This window comes from Propithecus coquereli, unplaced genomic scaffold, assembly GCF_000956105.1.
Source record: "Propithecus coquereli isolate 6110/MARCELLA unplaced genomic scaffold, Pcoq_1.0 Scaffold85, whole genome shotgun sequence".
Lineage (NCBI taxonomy): Eukaryota > Metazoa > Chordata > Mammalia > Primates > Indriidae > Propithecus > Propithecus coquereli.
The window spans coordinates 5940258-5952934 of NW_012154729.1; the positions used below are offsets into that span (position 1 = coordinate 5940258).

Below are 12677 nucleotides of genomic sequence, written 5' to 3' on the forward strand. Positions count from 1 at the left end.
GGCCGTAAGAATTCTTGATCATAAGAGACGCTGGTTACCAGTGAGAACACCACACTACGATCTCCAGCACCTGACCCCTTCTCATGCCTTCTAAGTGTGACACCCTGATCTAAGCCACCACCAGATCTCACCTGGATTATTATTCCCCAACTTCTGACAGTTTAACACGGAATCAGACCATGTCATGTCCGTCCTCTGCTCCAGCTCTCTGAGGCTCTCCACCTCCCTGGATAACACCCCTGTGATCGGCCCTCTGTTCTTCCTGCATGCCAAGCAAGCTCATACCTCACGTCTGCCCCTCTGCCTTCCTGAAACTTCCCTGTCCCAGGTAGTCTCGTGCCTTATCCCCTCTCCTCTTTCAAGATATGACTCAAATTGTCTTTATCTTTGTGAGGCTTTCTCTGACCACCCTGTCCAGACTCACTCTCTCTTCCTTCCCCACTTTTCTAATATGCTAAATTTACATATTTTATTGTCTGTCTCCACCTATTAGAATGCAAGTTCTGTGAGAACATGGATTTCCATCTGTTTTATTTGTGACTGTGTCTCCAGCACCTAACAGTGCTTGCTATATAGTAGGTACTCAGAACTGAATATGAACTTGGGACTCATTCAGAGTCCTTCCATTACCTCCTTTTCACCTCTGGCCTAGCTCATTACCTCCACCGTTCCCTGCTGGGCCTCCCAGTAGCTCCACAGTCCTGGCTGCCCCTGCTCAGGTGCCATGTCTGGGTGGCCTGTGGCTCCCACGCTTGGTGTGGGAGTAGTGGGACTGGGGATAAGAGGCTACAACATGGGAAGGGAGTGAGCCAGAGTAGAGAGCAGGGACAAACCTGGATTAAATGGGAGATCAGACCTAGAACTCTGTAAAACGATTTGGCTGACCCCATTGGAAAGGCTTGAGCTTGCACAGGGAAGCCTTCCTCATTCTGATTCTTACTCAGCTTACGCATGAAATATTTCAAATAGAGGTAATGAGCTATGTTTCTTTACTGAGGAGACATTTAGAGTAAATCTGGATGCCTTGCCTGTGCTTAAAGTAAAATGTTAAAATACACAACGAAGCACAACACAAACCTTTGGCTAGTTGTCATGGTATCTGAGGACTGCATTTGATATAATAAAAGCAGAAGTTCCTATACAGAATCAGAGTGCAGATAGATAGCTTGGAAATTACAAAGTAACTATTTCAACGACAACTAAAAGAGCCTTCTCTAATGGATAAATGGTATGATGAAACATTTCTTGTCCTTTGTTGATCAAGCTAAACTTGTTTTAACATTCTAGGCAATGTCTTTTTTCATGCATTAAAGATAATAGAGTTTATTTTATTCTAAAGAATAAGATTCTCAGCATAAGAATAGTTTTTAGTTATTGTTTAAAAATAGTAACTGAGCAAACATGATAGCTTACCAAGCCCAAAGATTATGAAACAGAGATAAATGAATCCTGTAACAATCTATACCCTCCTTTTAGTTAATATCCTGTTCCAGATTCTTGAAAACAGTAATCACCTACATTCCCACCTGTTTGTTTTCCAAATATGTACGACGTCAGGATCTGTGATTTTTTTGTTTTCAGCCTGGGCATCCAAAAAGTCAAAAAAGTATTTTATAGCAAATGGGGCTCTGCTGTTGGGTAAACTCCAAATGCTTCTAAAAAGTTTTTCAAGCACAGAGTGAATTGCTACCTGAAAGACAGAGAACATCAGATTTGGGAGATTAAAATAAATGGTAGTGGTTTTAAAAACATAATAGAAAAGCAAATCTAAGTTCAGAGAAAACGATGTGCAAAACTGAAGAGAAAAATGTAAAATTGTCAAAATGAGGCCAGTACTCACAGTGTGGGACATCAGTCCTGAAAACCCATGCCCTGGTTTAGATTTGGTTCATAAGCTTCTTGCTGATAACAACATTGTTTAGTCAACAGGGAGGATATCTTAGAAATGGCTAGCAGCCACCACGTCAGTTCTAGTGCTGTATACATAAACCAAGAAGCCACGGATGTTTGGCTTTTATTAGTTATGTTCAGCCTGGAAAAACTCAATCGATGCTGCTCTATTCCCGGAATTTTTCCTGTTGCATGTATTTCCATCACAGGGTTTTATTGTGTACTTTCCAAAGCATTTGAGTATTTTACAAAAACCAAATAGGCTGAGCTCTGTGGGACAGCTGAGAAAATCAAGAGGTTTGGACTGTCCTCTGCCCACTAAACAAATCTCCTAAGCTCTAAGTAAAGTCTTTGTTATAATCTGAAGAAGCATGCCCGTCAAGTTACCAGGGTCAAGTGTAGATAATAGCATTTATATTGCTAGTGATTTCAGAGGGAAAAAAAGATCACCACAGACTTCTATTAATTCCACTAAAAGCCAGATAAAGTAAAATTTGCTCCCGATTTGGTATTCAACTGGCTTTCACATTTGACACTTTTATGTGAGCAAAATTCTTAATTCTAAAATGAAAAAAAAAAAATCAGTAAGATTTACTAGGTTTATAGTCACTGACCCTCCCCACCGCCTTCATTTTATTTGCAATTCAAAGAGGGAGTTTTATTGCTCATCTATAATAACGAGTAAACAAAAAGGAATAATTATGCTGTCAACCTAAAAAATAACATAGAGAAATGGTGAGTAAAGGGACCGGAGCAGTATTAAATCCCTGATTGAAGATGCTACAGTAGAAATTTTGTAAAGTCCTGTTATCTTTGCAGTTTATATAAAAAAAGAAGGGGGTAGGAAGTGTTTACAATTTAAACTTTCATTTTGCTTTGCTAGAAGGCACAAGGGATTTGTAACATTTTCACACTTCAGTGGAAATTAAGTCAAACACATCATACACCCCCAAGATAGCCGTAAAAGCGCTCCCAGAACAGTAAGTGTACCTTGGTCGACAGCAGCTTTGTCAGATACATTTCTTTTACTTTGAACTTGTGCTTCCCTCGATGTCTCTTTCCTTGCACATCTTGGAATGCTTCTGAATCTGGTAAAATCTGAAGGGAAGACAGAGTAGAAGCGTTACCCGAGGAGACCATTCATGCTACAGAAGGCATGCAATTCAGCGGTGAGCGCAAGAAAGCCTGAACTCACCAAATGGCAGTGGTCGTCAGAGTATTCCACATCTGAACGCCAGAGAAAGAGGGAGAGAAAACAGTCCATTAGAAAAACAACCACGGGCTAATTGGCCTTCTCATAAAAAGCCCCGTTTATGCATAAACTGAGGACGAGGTTACTTTAGCTCTTCATAGCCACATTTTTTTCCCCTGCTGCATCTTAAGAACAGCGTGAAGATGGGATGGGCTAGGGATTGAAGTGGGAGGCAAGTTCCCTGTCCCTGGAAGAGTTAAAACAGAGGCTGAGTGATCTAGTGATCTGTTGTCAGCTGGGGATGGGGTAGGAGAGATCAAGCCAGACTCATTTAACATATGTGCCAGGAGCCACCAGGCCCACAGCAGTGAATAAGATAGGCCTAGTTCCTGCGCTGATGGAATTTATATTCTAGCCAATGAGACATCAAACTACTTATTACACAACTAATTAATTACAGTTGTGATAAGGATTATGAAGGAGAATAATATGCTAAGAAAGTATCTAACAAGAGGCTGAATCTAGTCTGGGAGTTTGCTTTGTGGAAGGGATATTTCGGCTGAATCTAAATGAACAGATCGTTAGCCCAAATAACAGGCTCCTCAAAAGGTCCAATCTCTGAAGTCTAAAAAACACAGCTTTTCCACTTTTTTCAACACCAGAACATTCTCCTTTTGTCAGAGTGATAGTCACCCTCTGCAGGACGTCTCCACTAGAGCCCCATGTAGTGATGGAAGGCGGGGGTTCCCCAAAGGGGTGTCCTACGGCCTACCAAATTATCCCATCTATGTAACCAGGAGCCCTTACTACCTGCTTGGACCGCCCAGATGCTGGGACCTACCCTGCTCTTTCTAGTAGCGAGTAACTCAGGAAGCCCTACATCTGGCTGTACGAGAGGGATTCTAAAGCCCTAGGTCCTATTCCAGGTTTATCTCCAGACAAATTATATCCCAGTCAAGACAATCAGTTCTCAGCCCTCAGAAAGGTTCTGGGCCTCCTCACATAGTGTTCTCCCACCCTGAGGCTATCGGGGAGGTAGAAGATGTCTTTGGAGACTGGCCTACTGACTTTCCCATAAAAGCCCCCTCTTTAGTTTGTCTCTCCACTTTCTGGGAATTTTGCAAATGCTGTCACAGAAGACTTGGACTTTCTAAGTGGATTGTCTTGTTTGTTCAGTGCTTGTGGGGCTGTGTGATTATCTGCAATCTTCCCTCTCCCTTTGCCAGAGGATCTCCTCTGTTAGCCCCATCCTACCAAGGAGATGGAAAAAAGCTGTAAGGCTGAGATTCTGCCCTGAGGTAGGGCTGCTAAGCGGCAGCAACTTCCTCAGCGTTAGGCAGCCTGGGCCAACCACCATTTACAGTTTCCTCTCCTGGCCAGGCTCACATTCTGAGAACTAGAAACACATCAGAATGGCTTTTCTCAGCTTTCAGAGAATTACACAGCAACAACTCAATCTCACCTTTGTGGCAATACATCTGAGTGAGGCAAAAAGCAATACTTCATAAAGCTGGGTGAGAACAAAAGGTTAACAATATTATATTGGTTACCTGAAGTAAAATTTGCTATCTTCTTAAAGACTTTTATAGTGGATCCATTTGATATCTGAAACCAAAGATAAAAAATATATGAGTTTTCAAAATTTAATGTATTTCTCATCTTCACCCAGGAATTAGATGGCTGGATGGATCTTATATGCTGTCACTTATTAAATCAAATATTTATCAAGAATTACTACATTCTGGGCACTGTGCTGGAGCTGGGAGGAGGACTAAGCCATGTTAGGACAGGCCCCAGCCTCTCAGAGGTCAAGGGAAGCCTGGGCCAGTTTCATTTTTTGAGGTTCCTATTTGTTATGTACTGAATGTTTGCATCCTCTCCAAATTAGCAAATCGAAATCTTAATCCCAGTGTGATGGTATTAGGAGGTGGGGCCTTTGGGAGGCGATTAGGTCGTGAGGGTAGAACACTCCTGATGGGAACAGTACCCTTCTAAGAAGAGACACCAGAGCTTATTGGTTCTCTCAGCTTTCTACTCTGTGAGGAAACAAGGAGATGGCACTCTGCAAACCAGGGAGAGGGTCCTCTGCAGACACTGAACTACCAGTACTTTGCCCTGATCTTGGACTTCCGGCCTCCAGAACCCTGCGGAATAAATGTTTATTGTTTAAGCCAGCCAGTTGATAATATTCTGTTACCGCAGCCCTAACTGGCTAAGACACTGTTGTATTAAGAAATGAAAAAATGTTGAAACAAGTTTTCAAAAATTGTGGTATATAAAGTTGGTGTCTACCCTCTGACACAGCATTTTCATATCTTGGTCTGTACGCAATAGAAGTACAAGTCCTGATAGCAAACTGTGTGTAATTGCCCCATACTGGAAACAACCAAAATATCCATCAACATTAGAATTAATAATTTGGAGCATTTCATTCAACAGATTATAAAACAATGAAAATGATCAAACTGTTATATGCCACGTGGGTGAATCCTACAATCCTAATATTGAGCAAAAGAAGGCTGACACAAAAGAAGGCATACTTAATGATTCCATTTACATAGAACAAAACCCAGAGAGCCAAATACATTATTTCTACGTCAGATATTTAGAGAAGTGATCAGGAAGGGCCAGGAGGCGGCTTCTATTTCCTGACCTGGGTGGTAGTTACAGGATGTGTGCACTTGTTGATAACTCCTCCAGCAGTACACTTACGGTTTCTTCTCTTTTCTGTAGGTATGTACAGGTTGAGCATTCCTAATGTGAAAACATGAAATCTGAAATGCTTCACATTCTGAAACTTTCTGAGTGTTGACATGATACCACAGTGGACAATTCTATATCCATGACCTCATATGATAGGTCACTGTCAGAACCCAGTCAAAACTTTGTTTCACGGGCATATGCACAAACAATGAGTGAGATGCGCACCTCCGGGGGAATGGACACACCTGAAGCTCGGACTTGGGGGGGAGGGAGGGTAAGGGCATCATACATAACCTAATCATCTGTACCTCCATAACATGCTGAAATAAAAAAAAAAAAAAACCAACTTTGTTTCATGCACAAAATTAAAAATACTGTATAAAATTACCTTAAGGCTATATGTATAAGGTATACATGAAACATAAATGAATTTTGTGTTTAGACTTGGGTCTGCTCCCCAAGATATCTCATTATGTATATGCAAATATTCCAAAATCTGAAATACTTCTGGTTCCAAGCATTTTGGAAAAGGGATGCTCAACTTGTAATATTATTTAAAAGCTTGTAAAGTCATAAAAATTGCATATATATTTTAATAAAAACTTTGAAATTCAAGTGTAACATACAGGAGAGTGCTTAACTTTTGCTGATACTAAGTGTACAGCTATTACTGTGTATTAGTCCGTTGCATGAATATACTACAAATAGCTATATAATAAAAGGAAAGAATTATTAATACGTGCTACAGCATGGATGAACTTCAAAAACACTGTGCCAAGTGAAAGAAGCCAGTCACAAAAGACCACATATTATGCAACCCCATTTATATGAAATGTCGAGAAAAGGCAAATTTATACAGACAGAACACGTGGGGTACTAGTTGCCTAAAGCAGGGGTGGAGGAAATAACAAGTGACTGCTAACGAGTACAAGGTGTCAGGGGTGATGAAAAGGTTCTAAAATTAGATTGTGGCAATGGCCGTGTAATTCTGTAAATATATCCAAAACCACTGAATTGTGCATTTTAAACAGGTGGGCTTTATGGTATATAAATTAGCTCTCAATAGAGCTGTTAAAAACTGCCACATGTTTTAAATGTATGCATTTTACAAATAAACACTGACATGGTAATGCAATGCCCTGTTGTCTACAGAGCCTCTTTTGGAGTCAAGAGTTCTCACCTGAGGCCTTTTGGAAGTTGGGAGTCCAGATCCTGGTCCTGCAGTGCCCTGTCCCACCCCCTGATGGGTCCTGGCCAATAACCAGGTGAAGAAGTGCCCTTCAGGCAGAGGGGGACAGAGAGGCTAAGAATGCAGAGGGCAGGCCTAGCTCCCAGGGAAGAGTAAATTGTTCTCTGGGAGGGTCTGGCCCACAGAGGAGGCAGGTCAGAGATACACAACCCCCACCTCCATCCTGAACTTGTGGCTAGAGGATTAACCCTGTCATTTCTGAACCTTATCAGCCAGGTGATCTTGCCCTCCACTCTAAAGATCCAAGGCTGCCCTGAATTCTACTATTAGTTTGGACCTGGTCTTCCCCAGTTTGGAAAAACATAAGAAACCTAGAATTTCCCTTCCGGCTTGCTGCACATTGGTTATCAGAATGAATAAGCCTGCGTAGCAAGCACCAAAGGATTAAAACCTAAGCTCCCTTCATGTTGCATCCAAAAGGAAGAACACAGAGCAAGGGCCAGTCCTCAAGTGGCCCCCAAACACAGCTGTCCAGCCAGCTGTGTCCACCCAACCAGAAAGTGTCGGCCAGAGGCCTCCTGGTGTTCATGACATCTCATGGGGGAGGGGTGGCTGGGGCCATGAGGCCTCTGCAAAGTGTCTCCAGTGAGGATTCTTAACTCGTATGGAGCTCTTCTACCCTGCTGTTATTACCTAACATCCTCTCCTTTCCCCCTTGAGCCATTCATTGTTTTCTGACTGATTTTCCAATTCTCCTCCATATTTGATGCAATTAAAGTAAATGCTCTGTGCAGGCACCCCCTTAGCAATACTCAGACACTGAGTTTATGAGAAGGTTTGAACATAGTTGCAAAATTTCTCCCCATGAAGGGCTGGATATGCTCTGTTTTTAAGCCAATAAATATCTTTTTATAAAAGGAAGCTGGTGATTCATTCTGGGTAATTGTCAAAGAATGAATCCCAAATGGATCCCGCGGAGTGTTGAGCCAATACTCCGCTACTGTCAGACGCTTTGTTTTGCCAAAAGTGAGCACCCTTACTCTATAATCACAAACACCACGGACAGGCCTTCCGATAAGAAGCACTGCCAAAAGTTCAAATGTCTTTTCAAGAGCTGGCACAGACTCATTGCTGGCGCTGTGCTCAGGCATTAAGATAGCGCAGATGCAGTTTGTACCAAGGAAATTTTACTCTGAAATTATCTCCTGAGAGCAAGTGTAAAAGCATTTTATTAGTGGATGAGGGGTGTGTGTGTGAGTGTGTGTGTGTGAGTGTATTTCTAACTTTCACAGCTGCTCTAGGGCTAGAACAGTTCCCCCATGTGACACTTTAACACTATTATAAAGACAGAAAAATAGTTTATTTACAGATGTTTGTGGGAGGAAAAGCTTTCTGTGTCGCACAAGTCAGCTACTGCCGAGGTAAGGACAGCAATGCCTTTTTGAAAAGTGCCACGGAATCCAAAGTGTTAAAAAGATGATTCTGTTTGTTCCATCTGAGGAGCTCCAAATGCTTTTCTAACAGTGACTCATTAATCGTCCACTACTCCTGTGAGGCAGGGAGCATCCTCTGGGCCCCTACTTTAGGGATGAAAACCAAATTAAATCAAAGAAAGATTAATGCCACTAGATGGATCTATGGCAGGAATGTTTCTCCAGCCCAGAGCAGAACCGGTATGCACGGCAATTTCAAATTAAATTCCTTCCAGTCTCACAGTGTTCCAAGATTCGATGTGACGACAGGCGATTCCCCTCCAGTGACGGCCAGCCCATGCAGGTGGCACAGGTGACTGAAGAGTTTCCCATCATCAGAAGCTCTGACCGCTCAGGGAGAAATGGACCCATGTCAACAACTGAAAGTCGCTCCTAACATAAACAGGAGATTTCTTTATGGTAAGATACTATCATCCAGCATAACTGGGAGATAATTCCATAAAAATAGATTTCCTAAAAAAAATAAGATTGGACTTATGTTTAACTTTACTGCAGCTGCCATTTTTGTAAGTAAAAATGGTCAACTATGGGCAATTTCATACAGCTCAACCTAAGAGAAATGCTGGAATTTTAGCTACAAATTTTATGGAAAATTATAAATATTCTCTGAATATCATGACATCTTTTCTTTGTTTAAAGAAAAAAAAAATCTGAAAACACAATAATCAAAATGAATCACCACATGGAAACCTTTCCTGATAGCTCTCATTCCTGAAACTGCCTTTTCTGCTAAACGGTATCCTGTGGAAACAGAATTCTAGTCCACTAGCCTTGTCCAGGCAGCCACCCGCCAAAATTGTCTTCTCCCTCAGCTCTTCTCACTGATGCCCCAAGGCTGGAAACAGATGAAAAAGAAATCTTTTTTCTCAGGGCTCGAAGGATAACCTTGCTCAGTCCTTCAGCAAAGGGGGCTGGGGCTCACCAGAGCATTAGCAAGGGGCTCTCCGAACATTCTCAACAGGCGTATCAAACCCAGGGCAGGCTCAGGGGATTCTTGAAACCAGAGCAAATGCCCATAGGGCTCCTGCTTCCATCTTGTTTACTTGAAATTAACTCCCTCTGTGGACTATTAGAGATAACCCTGAGCTTGTCTTTCGTCCTGAGGGAGCCAGGCCTCCAGGAGTGTGTGAAATTGGGGACCTGTGCTGGGCTGAAGGTGTCAGAGCTTGGACGCCTGGGAGAGGCCTCCTTTCTGAAGAATCTTCATGGACTGCTGGCTAGAAAGAAGGTTAAAGTAGGATTACAAGTAGGGAATCGTTTCGATAAATTCACAGACATGAGATTTATCACAAGATTTTAAAGTTACCCTTTTGAATTTTGACACCAGAAAATGTAACTACCAGGATTTCTCATAAATCGGGCCCTGAGCATAGCCCCAGTCTCTAGAGTGGTTCTTTTTTCATCTGCTTTCAGCCTTGGGGCATCAGTGAGAGGAGCTGTGTGACCTTGGCCAAGTTTCTTAGCCCCTCTGGGCCTCAGAATGGGGAGAAATGATAGCATTCACCTCATGGAGCCGTAAAGATGACCAAAGGAGTTGATGTGGGTGAAAGCCCTAGAACAGTGCCTGGTACACAAGAAGCACTATGTATGTTTATTAAATAAATGACTACCTGAAGACATGCATACTGCCAGAGACCTTTAGAGATAGTCTAGTCCTTTTATTTTAGTGTCACAGATGACACACCTGACCAGAACTGACCTTACCCAACAGACCTTTTGGGACGTCCCAATGAGTTTTAAGTGTCTTTTGAATAACAAATTTGATGGTAGTGACCACTTCTGCATTAGCACACATCTGTTACAAGCAACACTCTTCAAGCAACACAGTGGTTAAACGTCTTCTCTGCCTCTCAAAACTCTGCAGCTCAGAACAAGAGGTGTGATCTGTAGAGAAAATTTCCTGCCCAACAAAACGCCTGTCCTGCACACTCAACACCGCTCCACAGCAGGTGCGGGTACTATGTAGCACGGTCCAGCAAAAGGTCACAGGGGTGCAGGTGCAGAAAGCCTGGACCCCAGAGAAACCATCCCACCACGGTCACATGGGGCAAGCATGTCCCCACCCCCTGGACACAAAGACTCCTGATCTTGTTGGCTCCAGAACACAAGCGCCGTCCCCTTCACAGTATATGCGCACAGAGCGACAGCCAGTTAAGGCAGCACTGGGGGAGGGTGTAATTATAGGGCTGAAAGACTCCTCCGGCTTAATGCGTTTGTAAAGACAGCGGCACGCTTAACCCCTTGTCTGCAGGACAAGGGGACAGAATGAGACTGGAGCAGAAATCCGCCCTCCTGCCTCCTAGGGTTGTCGTGGACATGAATTGACCTAATGCGTGTGAGCAGTGCTGGGCACCGTCTGCCATTAATACCATCACGGAAAGCAATTGCCACGATGCTCGGTTTGGCAAGGACCCCAGCCAATAGGTGACAAGTGGGCATCACCGGCAGTGTGCGGCGCTGGGGCCTGCATCTGATCCATGAGATGCTGTATTTTTGCTGTGCCCTCAGATCCCCTCTTCAAATAAACGGATTGAACCTGTTCTTCAAATAAACGGACAGTAAATCATCCAGGAGGCCAGCTACATTCTGTGTTCCCTAAGGACAGACCAAGGCGAGAGGAAACAGGCTCACACTCCAGCAGCAGGGACTTCGTTTAGATAGGAGGAGGAACTGGCCGTCACTACAGATTAACTTTAAAATCTAACTAATTTGGACTAATTGGAGGGAGGTGAGTCTGATTCACTTAAAACTCTGAATTAGACCCTATTTTTAAATGAAATATTTTTTTGCTTTCAAGCACATACAGTGACTCAAACTAGGGCACTTTAGTAAATGAATAAGAGTGATAATTAGCATCTTGTCTCTTTGGAGGGAAATGCAAATGCTCGAGGAGAAAATTTTTCTTTAAATGAAAGGGCAAAGCAAACTTCAGCCCAGCCCTGTCAAATTACTCCAGATTTTGAATCTGCGGAGGCGCAACTAAATCAAGCATAGATTTAGGTGGCTGAGGGTGGTGGTGGATGCTTTTCTCCGAGCGGTCTTTAAAAAACAGGGCTTTTGAGATGGTCCAGGCCGAGAGCATTGGGCCCGATGACCTCCCGGTTTCCTTCAAGCTCTCTGCGTTTATTTGCCTTATGGCTTAGCTTTCTAAACATAAGGAGAATCCTTTAAGCCCTCATGTCCTCGTCTTGTCATTTATTACCACCATGCAGCAACGCTGGGGTACAAGGCCAATAAATCATGTGGACGGGAAGTGACTATGGGCCGGATTAATTTCATTATCATCCTTAAGCAGATAGGTGTCTAGCACGGCCGATGTCTCCAGTGAAGAGTGATGTTCTCTCTCGCAACAGGCCTTCCCCTTGCCTCGCAGACAGCTGTGGTGGTCCTTCGTTTTCCCCACGGGAGTGGCTTGTCCTGCCTTTCTCTATTAATGGCGGTGACTGACCATACCCCCTTCCTTCGGGGCCACCCCACCCCCAGTGGCCTCGGGGTACCAAGAAGCCGGGCAGGGAAGGTACAGCTGAGCAAGGCGCGCACTCTAGCCAAGAGCACCAGCGGAGGCCTCTGAGGCTGTGCCCTTCCAGACCTGCCAAGACAAGCTTGCCACCTAGACGAGGGGACAGAGGGAGATGGCCTGCAGTCTGGAACCCTGAACTTCAAACCGACGCCATGATAAGCCCCTCTCTAAGCACTTCCACCCAGCAGGGTGGCATCTCCGACTGTGCCCTCCCCGCCCTCCATCACACCCCCTCTGGAGCAGTTCCTCCAAGTGCGGCCACCCACACCCCAGGGTCCTGAGCCCAGGAATACGTGCTTTTAGAAAGCTCCCTGGGGATTTTACAAACTCCAAAAGCTAAGAACGACAGCTCTTGGCAAGATGACTCCAAGATTGGCAAGGCTGAGCTGTAGGAGAGTGAGCACAGGAGCGAGTTGTTAATCTGCGGCTCTCTCTTCCGGGTCCCCTCCAGCAAAGCCGCAGGGACGGCAACCACTCAGGCGTCACCCAAACCAACCACTTCCAAACTGCCCCAGGATGGCGAGCTCCGTCCCTGGCCATTGTCCAGAAAGCTTTGCCCTGGAGCATTCCCAGCTTCCTCCTGGTGAGGGAGAGCCCGGCAGAGTCCAAAGTCCTCCCCGTGCAGACCTGTCTCCCTGGGACTTTCGCTGTGGGAGACAGAAGGCGCCTCCTCTTCCAGTGCCCTGGGAA

General features: G+C 44.2%; 1 protein-coding gene across 1 annotated transcript in view; it reads right to left on the reverse strand.

The window, feature by feature from the left end:
• The window catches only part of PLXNC1 (plexin C1), a 137007-nt gene that overhangs the window by 6946 nt on the left and 117384 nt on the right, over positions 1–12677 (reverse strand). Inside the window, exons 24-27 of the mRNA XM_012664045.1 lie at positions 4633–4687; positions 3086–3117; positions 2881–2988; positions 1527–1690 (exon numbers count right to left, since the gene is read on the reverse strand). Of these exons, the coding sequence (XP_012519499.1) occupies positions 1527–1690; positions 2881–2988; positions 3086–3117; positions 4633–4687 (359 nt within the window). The remainder of the gene's footprint in view (positions 1–1526; positions 1691–2880; positions 2989–3085; positions 3118–4632; positions 4688–12677) is intronic.